The sequence below is a fragment of the Thamnophis sirtalis genome, unplaced genomic scaffold (genome assembly GCF_051295495.1).
Source record: "Thamnophis sirtalis isolate CommonGarterSnake01/CBP01778 unplaced genomic scaffold, rThaSir2_p1.2 scaffold_11, whole genome shotgun sequence".
Lineage (NCBI taxonomy): Eukaryota > Metazoa > Chordata > Lepidosauria > Squamata > Natricidae > Thamnophis > Thamnophis sirtalis.
The window spans coordinates 21,652,328-21,670,556 of NW_028261391.1; the positions used below are offsets into that span (position 1 = coordinate 21,652,328).

At 40.0% G+C, this 18,229-nt stretch overlaps 1 protein-coding gene across 4 annotated transcripts in view; it reads right to left on the reverse strand.

Annotated features, from left to right (window-relative positions):
* The window catches only part of SMC4 (structural maintenance of chromosomes 4), a 53,239-nt gene that overhangs the window by 17,739 nt on the left and 17,271 nt on the right, over positions 1 to 18,229 (reverse strand). For all 4 annotated transcript variants that reach the window (XM_087725308.1, XM_014067943.2, XM_014067944.2 and 1 more), the window contains 9 exons: positions 14,005 to 14,145; positions 13,450 to 13,600; positions 9,664 to 9,828; positions 7,547 to 7,780; positions 4,565 to 4,750; positions 2,428 to 2,589; positions 1,059 to 1,284; positions 891 to 970; positions 65 to 217 (listed from right to left, as the gene is read on the reverse strand). In XM_087725308.1, the coding sequence (XP_087581434.1) occupies positions 65 to 217; positions 891 to 970; positions 1,059 to 1,284; positions 2,428 to 2,589; positions 4,565 to 4,750; positions 7,547 to 7,780; positions 9,664 to 9,828; positions 13,450 to 13,600; positions 14,005 to 14,145 (1,498 nt within the window). The remainder of the gene's footprint in view (positions 1 to 64; positions 218 to 890; positions 971 to 1,058; positions 1,285 to 2,427; positions 2,590 to 4,564; positions 4,751 to 7,546; positions 7,781 to 9,663; positions 9,829 to 13,449; positions 13,601 to 14,004; positions 14,146 to 18,229) is intronic.

An 18,229-nucleotide genomic window follows, 5' to 3' on the forward strand; every position in this document is an offset into this window, starting at 1 on the left:
GATCACCAAGTTTAGTTTCCTCTAAAAAAGATTGTATCTATGCAACATAAACAATTATCATTACCTTTATACTGGCAGTGTATTTTTCTAGAGTATTTTTCATTTCTCTAATATTTTTATGTAATTTTGCTATTATTTCCTCCAGTTGTGTTTTCTGTTCCTGACATAGCATGGCTTTTTGAGATTTTGTTTGCAATTGTGATTCCATTTCATGGACCTGCAAAAGTAAAATGTAGGTTAAAAAAAAGTTAAATGTAAGTAATTAAGCAAAGTGTTGTCTAGAAGTTATTTGTAGGTATCATCTTATTCATGAATGCTCCCCTTTCTAAAAGTTGTGATGCACTTAAATGTTCAATATTATTTTTCCAGTGCTTTGTATATGATAGCTATAGGCCAGCGATGGCGAACCTTTTTTGGCTCACATGCCATAAGGGGGGAGCGCAGGGGGGGTCGTGCGCGGGCATGCCGCACCCATAATGCGACACGTGCAACCCCCTCAGGGTGCATGCATGAGGCGTGATCCCCCATTTTTTTGCATGCTTTTTTTTTGCCCTCCCCAGGCTTCAGAAGCTTTATAGGAGCCTGGGGAGGGCAAAACCAGCCTCCCCCGCCCCCTGGAGGCTTCAGGGACCTTCAGGCTTCCCTGAAGGCTCCGGAGGGCTAAAACCGACCCTCCTTTCGCCCTCCCCAGACTCCTATAAAGCCTCTGGAGCCTGGGGAGAAAAATGGCTTTTAAATTGAATTAATTATTTGTATTATTAAGTAGGTAATTTAGTTCTTGATTATATGTAGGTATTTTAATTCTTGATTATAAGGCGTTTTTGAGATTTGTTATAATAGAAAAGGTCATACAAATAAATATGTATTCGGCATCTATGCAGTCTACTAACCTCTTCTTCGGATGTTTCAACTATAACAGAGGATCCCATTCTACCCTTCATTACTCTTCCTCCACCACCAGTCATTGTTCCTATGGAAATATTAATAACAAATGAGAAATGCTAGCCTTCTATATACACTCCATTTCTTTTTTTTTTAAATTGTACTTTTAAAAGTACCTGATTGTTCAATAAGTTGTCCTTGCAATGTTATTACTCTCCACCTATTGCCTTTTCCAAATGCTACTCTGGTTGCTTGATCCAAGTTATTGGCCACTAGAGTATCACGCAATGCAAAATAAAAGGCTTGGCGAACATTCTCATCTTTCACTTTCACCATGTCAAATAGACGAGGAATGTTTTCAGGAGTCTGAATTTTGCCCATGCTTTTCTCCCATACTGCCATCTGGAGGAGAATGAAAACCACCACAAAGTCAATCAATTAATAATTTCAAAAATTTCTAAGCATTTCATATACACATCTACAGCTTCAGTTATGTGGATTTTATTAGCATCGTAATTATACTACAAAACATTTGTAGTGCTTTCTTCAATTCAATCTTAATATATATTTTCAAAAAGAATGGGCAACCGGTCATGTCCCAGCATCCAGAGAGCATACCATTAAAATTTCTTAGCAAAATAACGTTTTGTTATAGGTTTTGTCCCACTTTCTGGGTGCTGGGCATTTTAATGAGTAGGATGTGAGTAGAGAACAGCTAAAATTACAGGTAGCAGGGAACTTCCAACTGGTTGTTTAACATTATGATGGCGTTGGAGTGATTTACAATCTTGGAAAGCATGGCTGTCATAAAACCTTGCACCACCTCACCATGATCACATGACTGCATTTCAGATAATTGGCAACTGGCTCACATTCACAACTGGTTGCAGCATCCCAAGGTCACATAACTGCAATTTATGAATTTGCCAGTTTCCAGCATTAGTGCTTATTCTGGCCCAAAGCAACCATTTGGGAGAACAGATCTGGGATTATGACCATGTGATTTGCTTAACTGTGAGATCTGTACTCACAAATACTTCATTTGCTTAATAACAGCCATAGAAATGGTCATAAAATTGGATCCATTCATAGGGGTGCCTCGACTTACAACTGAAATTCCAGTCCCAGTTGCACTTATAGGTCAAAGACTAACTATGGTTGACATAGACCTAAAGCTGCTTTTATTAAAACAGTGATGGTAACAAAATCATTCAGATCTGCTTATTTAAAAAATAATATTCTGACCAGCTGCTAAAGTATATGGGTGGCTCTATTAAAAGATCACATAAAATTATTCAAAACATGGATATTTTTAATGGATACATAAATGAAAGTATTGGTGCTAATTATTGGTTTAAAGGCAAAGACATTCCTGTATCAAGATAATAAAAATGACATTAAAATTATAGCTTTAATTTTATTTTAACTGTTAAATATCAGTCATTGGAAAACATTAATGATTATAGCTATAATATAAAATCATTTTTCCAAATTAAAAAACCCACCAATTACAAGAAAATTAGAACAAATTAAAACCATACAAACCTTATCAAGAGCTATAAATGTTGCTACTCCTATGTTTTGCTTCTTTAAGAAATTAACACATTTTTGAGCTGTATCAATAGTATCAACAACTATGTGATCTAACGCTCCACATGATGATGATATTGCAACATCATATTTTTCATCTATAGCTCCCAAATCACCCTGTTGGCAAAATATCAAAGTATTTAGTATCCAGGTAAGAAATAGAAGTTACTAATGTCTGATACTAAACATATTTATTAGCATACAAATATCACATCTTTTAATAAAACACACACTTCATTTTCATTCAGAGAAATTCTTTGTTCTAAACTCCATTATTAGAATGTAGTGTGTGTAAATTCCAAATAATTATATGCATTTAATTTAAATAAATTAATTGAAGTTATGTAAGCACTGTCAATCAAAGCAGATGGCAGTACTTTGTTATCAGAAGCAAATCTTGAAAAAGCTGAACAGGATTGCACTTGAAGGCAAATATACCTATCCCAGGATAATTGTTGTAGGATCCAATCTGGGTCGGTCACTGGGACCAGAGGTTGAGACTTGAGCTTTTGGACTTGTGCTGGAATGCACTCTCACCAAAAGATATACTAATTCCCTGAGGATGGGCTCCAGGAGAATCTGAAAACTTGGAAGACTAAACCTCTGGTGTCTGGATCCTGCAGAATTGGACTTATTAGTTGGACGAGAGATTGCCAGGAAAAATCAAGACAGTAAGATAGAGTGAGAAGTTAAAATATAATAAATCCAGAAGATGACAATAGCAAAGCCTTTCCCTATTGCTCTCAGGAAAACACTGAGATTTCATAACAGCAGTTGTTGTTAGTTGCGAAGTCATGGTCTGACCTATCGTGACCCCATGGACAGCATTCTTCCAAGCCTTCCTCTACCATCCTCTGGAGTCCATTTAAGCTCACGCCTACTGCTTCAGTGACTCCATCCAGCCACCTCATTCTGTCATCCCCTTCTTCTTTTGCCCTCAATCTTTCCCAGCATTAGGCTCTTCTCCAGGGAGTCCTTCCTTCTCACTAGGTAGCCAAAGTATTTGAGTTTCATCTTCAGGATCTGGACTTCTAAAGAGCAGTCAGGGTTGTTCTCTTCTAAGACTGACCAGTTTGATCGCCTTGCAGTCCAAGGGACTCACATGAGTCTTCTCCAGCACCATAGTTCAAAGGCCTTAGTTCTTTGGCGCTCAGTCTTTCTTATGGTCCAACTTTCACAGCCATACATTGCAACTGGGAAAACCATAGCCTTGGCCATATGCACTTTTGTTGGCAGGGTGATATAACAGCAGTAATAGAACTCAACTCAAGGGAAACAGTTAATTCTGCAGCAGATATGAACAAAATCCTCTGAAGCTTAAAGATGTTTGAGTCAACATTTGAATGCTTTTCAGTATTGAAGGAACACAACACTTTGTGTGCATGCAAAGGTGTGTGTATAAGAATGTAGATATATGCAGCCTGATTTTAAATAAAGACACGAGGTAATATTATTGCCAAGTACAATAATATGATTTTACAACTGAGTTTTATGAGTTAACAGTAATGGGAAAGTCAGAATACCTTCATAGACTTCTTCGTGAAAATTACAATTTAAATGTTTTCAAAACTCTTAATAAAATCAATACAGTACAATAGTACAATACTAGTTTACAAAGCATATCAACAAAAATCTTTGAGGTGTATGACTAAAGAATTGGTTATCTAGCAGATGCTTAAAAATGAAAGCTAATCTTGAGCTTTTGTTTCTTTGCTCTGTAGAAACTTGGAAACTGAACTTATCTTTGAAGAATTTACTTATGATTTGTATATTTACTTTTAGCTCTTAACAAACACATATTTTATGTTTTCTAGCTTCTTTTTAGATTTTCATTTTCACTAAATCAAGATATTTTAGATCTATTATACTTTTTAATGACTCCAACCCACTTTATGCTGGTATATGTCACTAATAAGGACAGTAATACTTTAGCAAGAAAATACTTTAATCTCCTGGCAATGATCACAAATTAAGCTTCATCAAGACCAGCCATTTTTTGCTAATACATTTTCTTAATGAATAGAGTTCTCTAAATTAAAGCTCAAAAAAGGAGGGGAAAATTACAAAATAATAATGTAAAGAAACAGCTTACAAGTCTTCCATATATTCCAGAAATATTTCCAGATTTCTTCTGCTGAATCAAGGCTTCAAGAACTTTTCCTCGGCTTCTATTTATTGCCAATGAACTTTTTGCTTCTTCTACTTTCTGACGTAGATCTTCAATGTAATATTTCATGTCCGCCTCCTCCTTTACAAGTCTATCCAATTCATTTTCTTTCTTAAAAGAAAGAAATCAATATTTTTTTAATATTACAAGTAGCATAACAAACTTAACATAACACTCTCTTGTACAACTAATCCACCTAAGCAATTGTACTTACAGCTACTTTCAAAAGTGGGAATTCTACTAAAAACTAATTGTACAGCTTCTTGAATAAGAAATTGAAAGTATAAGTCTCCACAAGGGGGAGGCAAATGATGATACATGTTACATCACACAAATGCCATAACATATATTTGCCTTATGGCAGTATGTAGGGTAGTATTTATGTTATGACATCACTGTATACATATCATTTTGGGAACATCATGAATTGCTGCAGATATATTCATAACTTTTCACTTATGATTCTACAAATAAGTTGGGTAAAGGACATACCAATATCAAATAATACCTAATAATGTATCTGAACTTTGAAATAAATGATACACATCTTTCATTACAATGTTAATAAAATCTGCTGTTCCTCTCATTTATTTAGTCAAATAAATCTTCCAAATTTATAATATATAAGTTTACAAATCAAATATATATCTGCCCATATCATCAAAAGTGACTGGACAGTGTACAAAACCCCCAAGGAATTAAAACATTTTGCAAATCCATTTAAATAGTAACAATAGATAAAACAAAACTATGAGAGGGAAGATGTTACATATAATAGAACCAAATAGTAGGCTCATTATTGCTAGGGCAGGCTTCCTGGGGAAAAAAACACCAGACTCTGACGGTTTTTCCCACTTACACTTTAATTTAGTTTACATTTTCTTAATGTATTTATAGCAGTCCTCTGGACATTTTTGAACTGGAGCATTTTGAAATTAATGGATTGATGAACCTATAGCAACATATTTAGATTATGTTCATACATCCAAAAAAACTACAAATTAGAACCCAAGAATTACCACGAAGATCCTTCTTTATATGAAAACAGGAAAACCAACATCAGCAAGGTCAATACTTAATCTATCTTTCTATGAGAGAAAAAGCCCATGCAAAGTTTTGGGATAATGAATTTAGGCTAAAAGCATTACTGTATAGAAAAGTGGGGAAAAGAAAACCATAAAAAGAAACAATGGTTAAAAGAAGGGAAAATATCTACTGTTTTAATTTCACCATTTTTTGTGTAATAGAAATGTCTTTGTCCACCATGGAAAAAAGACATTAATGATAAGAATAATACGCAAGAATGAGAAGTCCCATTAGTAGACTGGTAACAGTTCTTATATTTGAAAGGAAAAACATTTGTAATACCCATGGAAGAAATTTCGAGTGTTTAAAGCAGATCTGCTGGCAAAGCTCAACTCAGAAAGCTTTAAGCATAAATGATAATTGCTTAACAAAATATGTTACTTTTCAAGAGTGCAACTGAGAGTTACTATCGGAGAGAATTTCACTTTAGGAATAATAAATACTTCTGGGATCTGCTTGCTGTGATGTCCTGAAGGAAGACCAGAATCCTCAGAAGTCCTATGTGCATCATTATCCATACACACTAGGTTTTGTGTGCTGTGTTAAGGATAGCATTTCAAAAACAGTTGTGGCCAGGACCATTTCAGGGGAGGGAAGAATCAAGAGTTTTTAAGGGATGAAATGGATGCTCTTAAACTCCTGCAAAATTACCTGTCCCATTTTGTTACTTAAATCCCTCCATTCTAAATGTCCAGTCATTCTGGAAAGGCTCCTACAGCTACAAAACAAATGTTGTTTGTATTACTAGTCTATGGTCTGCAGGAACATAGGTTTCTCTTCTAGATGGGTTCTGGGGGTATGAGAGGCATGGCTATAATGCCATCTGAAACGTATTCTACAGTTTTGATCAGTACTTATAAAATTCACATGCCTGTAGTTATTTGAGTCCACAAATGGAATTTACCAGCATTCCATCCACTGCAAATGGAATTGAAATTGTCATTGCTATTTGCATCAGTCCAGTTGGGTATTAAGAAAGGGTGGCTTTGAATTAGGATTTATGTTGTTAATCCATGTTTGCAAATTTTATTTGCAGTGGATCCTAAGTTAAGTCACCAAATAAGTTAAAGAAAGAAGTATAAAACATTGGCCAATGCCTCCCCAAAGAATGGTGTCAATTGTTATTGATGAAAAGTTAGTGCTGTGATACCTGAGTCAAGATTCACAATCAGGTATGTGTGTTGAGGTATATTTCTGAACATTTACCTTTAATTTAGGATAATATAAATGTTCCTAAGTGAATCAGCAAAGGAAACTAACGCATGAAACTTTAAATGTTTGTTTAGAGTACCTCTGAATTCAGTTTATTAGATTTAGTTGAGCTTCAGGGCCAATTTTACTTTTATACTTTATGAAGAATGAAATTGATATCCTATACACCCTGGGTTAGTAGTTCAAACATTCCAGACTTTGTCAGATTTTCCCTTGAAAATGAAGAAGCTAAACCAAAATCTGGAAAAAAACCTCCTGTCATGACTGAGACTAAATCTTTCCAACATCAGAAACTCTGTCATTAAGACAAAAATGAATCATGATGGGCACATAGGAGTAAACATTGTAAGTAAAATGTACATCCCTGAGTTGTCCAGTTGCAGAATTTGTAACACCCTGTGACCCAAAAATGGCCCCAAGTTTGATCCTTTCCACTCCTGCAAGATCACACCAATAACTAGATTCCTAAATGTTAAAAGACTATGTTTGTTTTAAGGCATTTATTTTTAAAACAGAGTTCTTGATGTCAAAAAATTACCCACCCAAATTTCTAGAACATCACAAATGAAGTTAAATATTTCAAATATATAAAAATGTTTTAAATCTGACCTTCTTTAGCTCATTCTCAGTTTGAGGTAATTTTGATTCCAATTCTTTGATAGCAGTTAATCTTTCTTTAAGTGTTCCTGAAGCAGTCTGAAGAGCATCTTCTGTTGTTTTTAGCTGAGATACTGCAGTATTATGACGACTAAGATATAGATCAAGTTCTGACTTGGTCACGTCAAAATTTGAACGTGCTTCATTAACTGTTTTGCTGAATTCCATTAGTTCTTTTTCTTTACCCTGAAGAGAGGGGTAGGGGGAAAAATTCTTTCTATAGAAATATATGTGTGTTCCAACTTTCAATAACAATTTCTGCTAAGTGTCATTCTATTATGATAGAATATAAAAATAAATAAAATAAAAACCAGATGCTTTCTTTGGGAGTTGCCTTTAAAATATTTTTCCCTTCTTTGCCCATCAAATCATGACCAGAGGAGCTAGGGGACAATGGTTATGATAGTCCAGTTAACAGATTGGAGGACTACTGTGGGATGAGAATTTCCCAACATAAGAAATGAGAATCCTGATTGACTCAGTTTGTTCACCTTTCCAAAGAACTAAGTATCAAGAGGAAAAGCTGTTGCTTTCTAATTCCTCCAAAACCTAAGGTGCTTATGTTTGTATTTATTACAAAGAATGACAAGTAAAAAAAGCCCAGATAAACACACACATTATTTTAGCTGCTGGCACAGAGCTTCATCACAAAATTATGTAACTATCAGTAGCAGCTTAACTAATGACAAATTATAGGCAATTATTCTGAAGCTGACTGACATGCTGCAACATTTGGAAAATTTTGGTTTCTAGCATCTAATTCAGGATGCCTTTCCCTAACAATAGAAGTAATAACTGCTTCTACTTCCAAAGATTTCTGAATACAGGACTAAAGGATAGATGAAAATACTCTTTTCCACTAATTTAATGGACTTGTTCTTCAGTAAATGGTGGTGTAAGGGCTATAATTTGCATAGGCAGCCAAATCCTGATTTTATTTAACAAATTTATATGGCTGCTCAACTCACAGGAGATTCCAGGTGGCTTACAGTAAAAATCCACCATATAAAAACAACTGCCCACCACATGGCAGCAGCAACATAATCAAACCAACAACTTGATCAGCTCCATCTCCATTCAGGGTTCCCAGACCTGTTGACAAAGCCATGTGTTCTGGTCTTTTCACAAAAGCAACAAGATGGGAGTAATGTCATAATCACTTTTAATGAAATCCTTAGGGCATTTAGGGAAGCAACTTGACAACACTGACTACATATATACCTTGCTGTGTATTTGGAAAAGTTAGGAACACAATTAAGCTCAAAGAATCTGCTTATAAGATTGCAAGTCAGTCCACTACAATGTAGAAGAGGGTTTTCCAAAAGAAGTAAAGCTTGGACTAGCTTGATACCTAATCCTGCCTTTTATCCAAGAAAAATGTGGCACGGTGATAGAAGAATGTATCTTACTGTACTGTATATCATGGGAAAGTGCAGACTATTAAAGCAACCTGTAATCCCATTATGGCGAACCTATGGCACAGGTGGCACGTAGAATCCTCTCTGCAGACATGCGAGCTGTCGCCCCTGCTCAGTTCTGCTGCGCATGTGTGGGGCGCACGCACAGGGGGTTGTTTGCACAGTAGATGTACAAAGGGAGGTTGTATGTGCATGTGTGGGGCGGCGTGTCACCCACGTATGCACAGGGGGCTTCTACTTTCCTGGCTTAAATAGAGTGAATTGAGTCTGAGGCCATATAAGCTTAGTATTTGAAATGTGGTCTCACCAGTGAAGTATAAATAATAAGTATAATTCATGGGAATAGTATATAATTATTCTTTTCAAATCCAGCTTTTTTCAGTTTTCTATATATGTATCTACATATAGAAGTATCATCTCATAATCATTTAATCTGTCCTCAAAAAACCAGAATGCTTTCTAAAGAACCATGTATTGACTACATTAGTGCTGCAACATATTTTATAAATAAAATATAGTTCCATAATAACCAAAAGAATATGGTCAACTGTATTTCATCACATAATGATGAATTTACTGCTACTTGAATGGTACTTAAAAACAAAACACTATTTTATTTTTTTAAGAGACAGGCAGGCAGTTAATACAAACCTCTTTCTCTTTCTGCAGTCCTTGAGTTTCCTTTTTAAGACTGTCCATAACTTCTTTTAGTTTTTCTTCTGCTTTTTCTTTTCCTTTTTCTAGAATTTCTCTCTTAGCTGTTGCTTCAGTAATTGCAGATTCACTGCTAGCAGGTACAGTTCTGAATTCTTCTACCTATCAGAAGTCTAACATTACTTTTGCAATAAAACAATTCCACACTTTTTAAAAAATTCTATGAAAATTTACAATCAGATTCTTCAGAATCACCCAAATCTATTCTGGAAAATTAGGAAACTTTTAAAATGTAAAGCATCATTAGGAGAATATGTCCCTACAAAGAAATAGAAGCCTACTTATGTAGCTTTGGCTATCGCTAATTAGTTATCTTTATCGAAAGACATATGTAGTACCTAAAGATAAGATGAATTTGTACACATAATTTATGCAGCAAGATTAGCATTCATGAATAAGAATATATACCATATTTTTTGCACAATGCATCCTAAAACAGGCATTCTATGCTGTTGTACTTCTTTCCTGAAGACATTTTATCTGTATCCTTATATAGTACTAAAATGTTTGTTATTTACCTATACCCTCCTTTGCCCAAATGCTGCATTATAGTGCATTTTTAAAAAAAAGTCAGCTAACATAAAGAATGCATAAAAACTCTTTGGAGTTGAAAATTCCAAAGTTTAGACATTTTATTCACGAATTTGTAATTCTGTGTGTTCCCAGTCACATGTTCTCCAATGTGCTCTGCCAGATTCCTACATGCAAAATCAAATGAAGAAATCTGTCTGTGATCATTTATATGTTGACTCATTATTAAAGTTTGTTTGCCACTATAATTATCTTTGATATATACACTTCTTAGATTATCACAGACTGTCTAGCATTGGGTAAAACACATTATCAGCCTAAAATTTAATGTTTTAGCAACATCAGACTGCCTTATCATTCTTTCAAAGGCTAACCCAATGGGTAACTGGATTATATAGTTCCGTGATGGCGAACCTATGGCACATGTGCGAGATGACATGCAGAGCCCTCTCTGTGGGCACACAAGCCTTTGCCCCAGCTCAGCTCCACCACACATGCACACGCGCTTCATGCCGGCCAGCTGGTTTTTGAGTCTCTGCTACTCGGGAGGGGGCGCATGTGGGAGACGCATGCACATGCATGGCAGCATGTGCGGGGCACGTGCACAGGGGGGTTGCATGTGGGAGGGTTGCAGGGACATGCAGCATGGGGGGTTACACACAGGCGATTTTGGCACATGACGGCAAAAAGGTTAGCCATCACTGATCTAGTTCATAATACTTTACTCATTCAGAATCACATTACATCATCAATAATTGGATTGCCAGAAATAGTAACTAGTCTAAACATTTTACAGTCACTTTGCTTTAATTCAGATGTATTCCCATGTTTTTGTAGTAAAACCTATATGCATGCTATATAAATATTTATATAATGTAAATATAAAACCTAAGCAAAACAATGAACTATACAGAAGCCATAAGAGAAACCTCCTTTCAATGAACAGAAAGAAATGTTTACAAGTTAAGAATTCGTCTTAAACACAAATGACATCAAAGTAATTGTGCCATTAGCATAATGATATCACACAAATGGTTACAAGTGTCAACAAGTGTCAACTAATGACTTCATTTGAATGGTGTCATTGTGTAAATGATGCATGTTATTACACAAATCACTTTAGATATTTGGTTCCAGAGCATGCAATCCAGTGCAGTGAGATTAGGCTAATAGAAATTTCATACTAATTACTATAGGTTGATGTTTCCCATAGGAAATAAACTGAATCAAATATGAACATAGACAGCCTAAAAAATGAAACTGTTCTTGGTCTATGAGATGAAGGAATCTTCTCAGGAGAATAATCTAACTTCTTATTGCAGGAAGATTGTTTGGTTTGGAATTGGGTTTTTTGATCACTTTAATATACTTATGCTAAAATAGTTGTTTAATTGGCAACCTGGTCAATCTCTCATATCTATCTGAACTGACACTTGGCTACATTATTTAACATCTTTCTTAACTATTGTCAGTGGTTTGGAAAACTACAAGGCACATATAAACTGTGAATTAAAATTGTGACTGACTCAAATTTCATCATACATACATGCCTACGTAATTTGCTCGACATAGAAATGTCTGCTCAGTTTATATTATTTAGAGTTCGGATATAATCCTAAAATGTTATTAAATACGAATGCTAACTTTATTAACAACAAATATGTATAGAATCTGCCTAAAATTACATGCCTACGGATAAAGAAATAAAGTCTTCTGAAGTTTGTCTAAAGTTGCGAGTGGGCTAGAGCATCAAACTTTTAAATAGAGATCTATCTTTTGTAGACATAGTTGCACTAGGACCGGGATGGTGAACCTATGGCATGTGTTCCACAGGTGACACGCAAAGCCATTTGTCAGGGCAACGAGGCGTTGTAGTAGTTTGTAGTTTGTAGTTTATTAACATTTATAGGCCGCCCTTTTCCCTGAGGGGACTCAGGGCGGCTTACATAAAATCAGGAGGGGAATACAGACAGTAACGTAGACACACATAGAGTAAAAATAATGAGCAACATTCATTCATCATTCGGGAGGGGCGATTATCTTTGTCCCCAGGCCTGACGGGCTAGCCAGGTCTTAAGGGCTGTGCGGAAGGCCTGGACGGTGGTGAGAGTACGAATCTCCAAGGGGAGCTCGTTCCAAAGGGTCGGAGCTACTACTGAAAAGGCTCTCCTCCTTGTAGTTGCCAGCCGGCACTGGCTGGCAGATGGGATTCGGAGGAGGCCCAATCTGTGAGATCTAATTGGTCGCAGGGAGGTAATTGGCAGAAGGCGGTCTCTCAAGTTGCCCTGTTAGCTGGCCATGCGCGCTGGACAACTGACTTTAGCCTTTTTTTGAGGCCATTTTTCACCCTCCCCAGGCTCCAGAGGCTTTATAGGAGCCTGGGGAGGGCAAAAACAGCCCCCCCCCCCCCCCGGAGCTTCCCTGAAGCCTCCGGAGCGCAGAAAACCGCCCTACAGGCAAACTGGAAGTTCAGGAACAGACTTCTGGTTTGCTCGTAGAGCCGGTTTAAGGCCTCCGGAGCCTTCACTGGCCTTCCGGAGGCATCCCCGAAGATTCCGGACGATGAAAAATGACCCTATGAGCAAACCGGAAGTCACTTCTGGTTTGCTCGTAGGGGCGGTTTAAGCCCTCCAGAGCCTTCAGGAAAGCTTCCTGAAGGTCCCTGAAGGCTCCGGAGGACTAAAAACAGCCCTACAGACAAACCAGAAGTCCGTTCCCGAACTTCCAGTTTGCCTGTAGGGCCAGTTTTCTGCGCTCCAGAAGGTCCCTGAAGGCTCTGGAGGGCTTAAACTGGCCCTACGAACAAACTGGAAGTCCATTCCTGAAGCCTCAGGAGGGCCTCTGTGAGGGGGAGGCTATTTTCTCCCTCACATTGGATCGCACATTGCATTATGGCTGTAGCACGCCCACGCACAACTCCCCTGCTTTTGGCACACAAGCCAAAAAAGGTTTGCCATCGCTGCACTAGGATATGAGAATAAAAGATTAATTTCCTGATTGAAGAAACTGGGATAGAAGTGAACAAAGAAACCAAAGTTATAGAAAGGAATACAGCTATGATCACAAAGCTTTCACTCTGGGATCTAACTGCAGCAGCAGCAGGATTCACCTTTCTGGTCATATATTTTTACATCTAGAGGCAACCAAATATATTTTTCCCCTTGAAAAGCCATAATGAAATTGCAGTTATACCTTTTCTTTATCCTTCTGAAGCTGCTTCTCTAGTTTCTTTGATTTGCTTTTTGCATGTTTAAGATTTTCCCTAATTTGAACATCCTCCAAATCCAGCTGGTTAAATTTATTTTTATTTTCTTCAATAAATGCTGTGATTTTACTGAGTTTCCTAAAAAGGGTAAATATAACAACAACCATTGTATTAGAATAAGAACATAATCCAGGGGTTCTTTTTTGTCTCCACATCTCCCTTTATTGTAATCTTATTGTATATACCTTTTTATATTAAAAATACAAATACCAAAATGAACATAATGCAATGAAACTTTGAGAAAGATTTAACTAAGTTCTCCTGAATTCTATCTGTACCTCCCCAAGGGTTAGGGAGGTATACCTCAGTTTGGGAAACCCTCTAATGATCCAATGATTTTTTTTCATCGTTTTTACAAAAGATAGAAAAAAGTCATACTTGTTACCCTTAATGCATCAGTGACGAACAGCAAATAGAACAAGTGCAGCAACTCCTTCAAATATTGCTAAGTTTTGCCAAATAATAGAACAATTAATGTTTACTTTTCTACTTCTTTCAGAGCTTCATTCTTATCTCTCATTTCATCTGCCAGTTTGCTGCTCTTCTCATTAACTTCTTTGGTGTCTTCATGTATTTTTCCTTTCTCTGCTTCCAGGTCATATATCCGCTTCTGTAATTCATAACTAAAAAAGAAAGACATCTGATATTGGATAAAATTGATCTTATCTAAAGTTACCTGCTTCGACATATTCAGAGTGAAAGCAAACCTAATGTCTATATTGGATTTTATTGCCCAGTTTAAGATTAATTAGAAACAATTCTAATTAAGCAACATACTGTATTTTTCAGAGTATAAGACACACCAAGATTTTGAAGAGGTGTATTTTTTAAAAAAGTTTTTGCACACTGTAGACCTCCTAAACCCTTTGCACGCCTCATTTTTTGTGAAAAATGGGGCATGCAGAAAGTTTGAGAGGCCTGCAAAGTGCTCTTGGGGGTGGAAGGGGGGTGCGCAAAAACGGCTCCATTTTTGCCCCCCAAAAAGGACATGCATAGCCTTTAGGAGGCTTGTAGAGTGTTCCTGGGGGCTGGGGTAGGGGAACAAGCACAAAACGGCCCGTTATTTGCGAAAACAGGCCCTTTTTGCAAAAAAAGAAAAAAAAAGAAAGAGCATGCATAGTCTTTGGAAGGCTTGTAGAGTGCTCCTGGGGGCTGGTGTCAAAAATGAGCAAAAAACAGCCACTTTTTTTGCTCGTTTTTGCCCTCCCCAGCCCCCAGGAGCACTTTGCATCCCTCCCAAACCCTCTGCATGCCCATTTTTGTAAAGGGGCGGGGTTTCTGGAGGCCAAAAATGCTGTATTCAGTGTATAAGGCGCTACCCAGATTTTCACCCTCTTTTGGGGGGAAAAAGGTGTGTCTTATACTCCGAAAAATATAGTAGATGAACCAACAATGCCTGAAACTTTAGGACTTTTCAAATTATTTACTGGAATAGTGTATCATATCTTTTTCAAATCCCTAATGAATATATACGCCACGCTATCCACCACTGTAGAGATTTTGTGCAGGAGCAACAAGAACGACCGTTGACTTACCTGAACGGTCCTTCTATGTGTGCTGCGAGGGGAATCCAAGCATGGGTTAACTTTGTCCATTAGCCTAGAGACTGAGTTATGTAAATTGGTGACCACGCCTCCTCTGACTGTATGTCTCAGTTTTGTACAAAGTCAGCCGTTTAATGATGTATAACAATAACAAGTGATGGCCGTAGCCCAACAGTATACAAATATGTCAGAACACAAGTCACAACTAAGTAAAGTCAGTCATGGTCAAAGTCACAAGTCAGTGAAAAGCCAGTGAAGTCAAAGTCACGACAACCCTGGCCAGCCGAAGCTGCGGGTGGGTTTGGATTCCCCTCGCAGCACATATAGAAGGACCGTTCAGGTAAGTCAACAGTCATTCTCCTGTGTGCTGCTTGGGGAATCCAAGCATGGGACATGCCAAAGCAATTAAGATCCAGGGCGGGAGCTGGGCTGGCCAGGATCCCCCGCAGGGGGGAGCACCTGTTGCAACACACGCCACCCAAAGGAGGCCTCAGCCGAGGCATACACGTCAACCTTGTAATGTCTGATGAATGGCGATAGCGTAGACCAGGTAGCCGCCCTACAGATTTCTTCCACTGAGGCTTGCGTGGCCCAGGCCGCCGTGGTGGCCGCACTCCTGGTAGAGTGAGGAGTGATGCGCCTGGGTACTTGCCGAGATTGGCTGTCAATGCACGCCTTCAACCATCGACCTATCGTATGGGGAGAAACCTTCTGTCCCATGGATGATGGCTGAAAGGACACAAAAAGCGCTTCCGATCGCCTGAAAGACCCTGTGCGTTTCACGTAGCGATGAAGAACCCTGCGTACATCCAGGTGATGCCACTGGCATTCCTGTGGATGAGAAGGGTTGGGGCAAAAGTCCGGAAGGATGAGTTCCTGAGCCCTGTGGAACAAAGTGTTGATTTTTGGTAGAAAGGCTGGGTCCAAACGGAGAACGACTCTGTTGGGATGGAATATACAGAGGTCCGCCCGAACTGACAGTGCCGCCAATTCGGAAACCCGCCTGGCTGATGTAATAGCCACCAAGAACACGGTCTTAAGAGTTAGTAGTCAAAGACTGATAGAAGTAATAGGTTCAAATGGAGAGCTCTTAAGCGCCCTGAGTACTAATGTCAAATCCCATGAAGGGTAGCGGTGCACGGTCGGAGGCCGGATGTTGGCCGCCCCTTTCAGGAAAGCCTTGACTTGCGAATGCTGGGACAAGGAGCGTCCCTGACCTCCCCCAATCACCGTGGCAAGGAGCGTCCCTGACCTCCCCCAATCACCGTGGCAAGGGCCATGACCTGCCTGCGAAGCGTGTTGGGTGCCAAACCTTTGTTGAATCCCGATTGCAGAAAGTCCAATACCCGGGGCACCGAATCCTGGAGAGGGTCTGCCCCATTCCGTCGGCACCACCTGCAGAAGGCCTGCCAGGTAGCTTCGTAAATTCGAGTGGTGGAGGGACGACGGGCCGCTTGAATCGTGTCAATGACCTCGCTGGAATAATGAAGGTCAGTCAGAATAGTCTGCTCACGTGCCACACGGCTAATTGAAGCAACTGGGGGTTCGGATGTATGAGGGCCCCCTGGTTGAGCCGGATCTGATCGTCCGAAATCCTCCACGGGCGCGAGATCGACAGGTGCACCAGGTTGGCATACCAGGTTCGTCGGGACCACATCGGAGCCACCAAGAGAACCTCTGCTCGTTCCGACAGGATCTTCTGGATGACCGCCGGAATCACTGGTAGAGGCAGGAAGGCATAGAGAAGGCCGGCCGGCCACGGGCTGCGCAAGGCATCCACTCCCTCCGCCCTGGGAGTCACGTATCTGGAGTAAAACCGGGGCAGTTGTGCATTGTGGGGCTGTGCGAACAAGTCCACCACTGGATGGCCGAACCGGCAGGAGAGCTGCTGGAAGAGGTCGGGGTGGAGCTGCCACTCTGCATGATCCACTGTGGCTCTGCTCAGCCAATCCGCCTGGACGTTGGAGTCACCCGAAATGTGTTCCGCCCGAAGGAACCACAGTCTGGATTCCGCCCAGTGATGCAATTTCTCTGCCTCCAGCATGAGGGCCCTGGAATGCGTGCCCCTTGGCGATTGACATGCGCCTTGGAGGCCACATTGTCGGTTAAGATCAGAATGTGTTTGTGAGTCACAATGTCCTGGAATTCTCGCAGAGCTAGTCAGATGGCCTGTAACTCTAGCCAATTGATGCTGTTGGACAGCTCCTGGTCCGACCAGCGACCCTGCACCACCCGATCCAGGGCATGGCTGCCCCATCCGAATAGGCTGGCATCCGTCGTAACCTGGATGCGTTTCAGCTCCTTGAACGGGCACCCCTTGAGGATCTTGGAGGAAGCCCACCATCAAAGTGATCTGAGGGGCTTGGGCGGAAGACGGACCTTGAGTTGTGAATAACTGGTATGGGACCTTTGATAGGGAAGCAGGAACCATTGGAGTGGTCGTGCGTGAAACCTGGCCCAGGGAACAATGTTGATGCAAGATATCATCTTCCCTAACAGTTGAGAGAGAAGGGCCAAGGGCACCAGCCGCAGCGTGGATACCTGAGTTGCCAGCCGCTGGATGCTCTGCCGCCTTTCCAGGGACAGGAAGACTTTGCAGGTGGCAGAATTGATGACAGTCCCTAAGTGAAGCAACAATGTAGTTGGCTGCAGATGACTCTTGGGGAGGTTCAAGACGAAGCCGTGCCTCCGCAGGGAGTCCATTGTTACTTGCAAATCCCACAGAGCCTGTTCTCGAGACGACGACAGGACCAAGATGTCGTCTAAGTAACAACACTCTCACCGGAACAGAGCGAAGCGAGGCCACCACCACTGCTAGGAGCTTGGTAAAGGTGCGGGGGGCCGACGAGAGACCGAAAGGCAAGGTCCAATATTGGAAATGACAGCCCACGAAGTAGAAGCGAAGAAACCTCCGATGCGCCGGATGGATGGGCACATGGAGATATGCCTCTTTGATGTCGACTGATGTCATGTCGCCCTGGCGGATGGATGCCAGGATGCCCTTTAAAGACTGCATCTTGAACTTCTGATACTTGATGTACCAATTGAGTCTTTTCAGGTCTAGAATGGCCCGCTATCCCTGAGTTTTTGGGCACCAGAAACAGGATGGAGTAAAACGCTACGCCTTCCTGCCCCTTGGGAACCTGTTCGATGGCGTTGATGG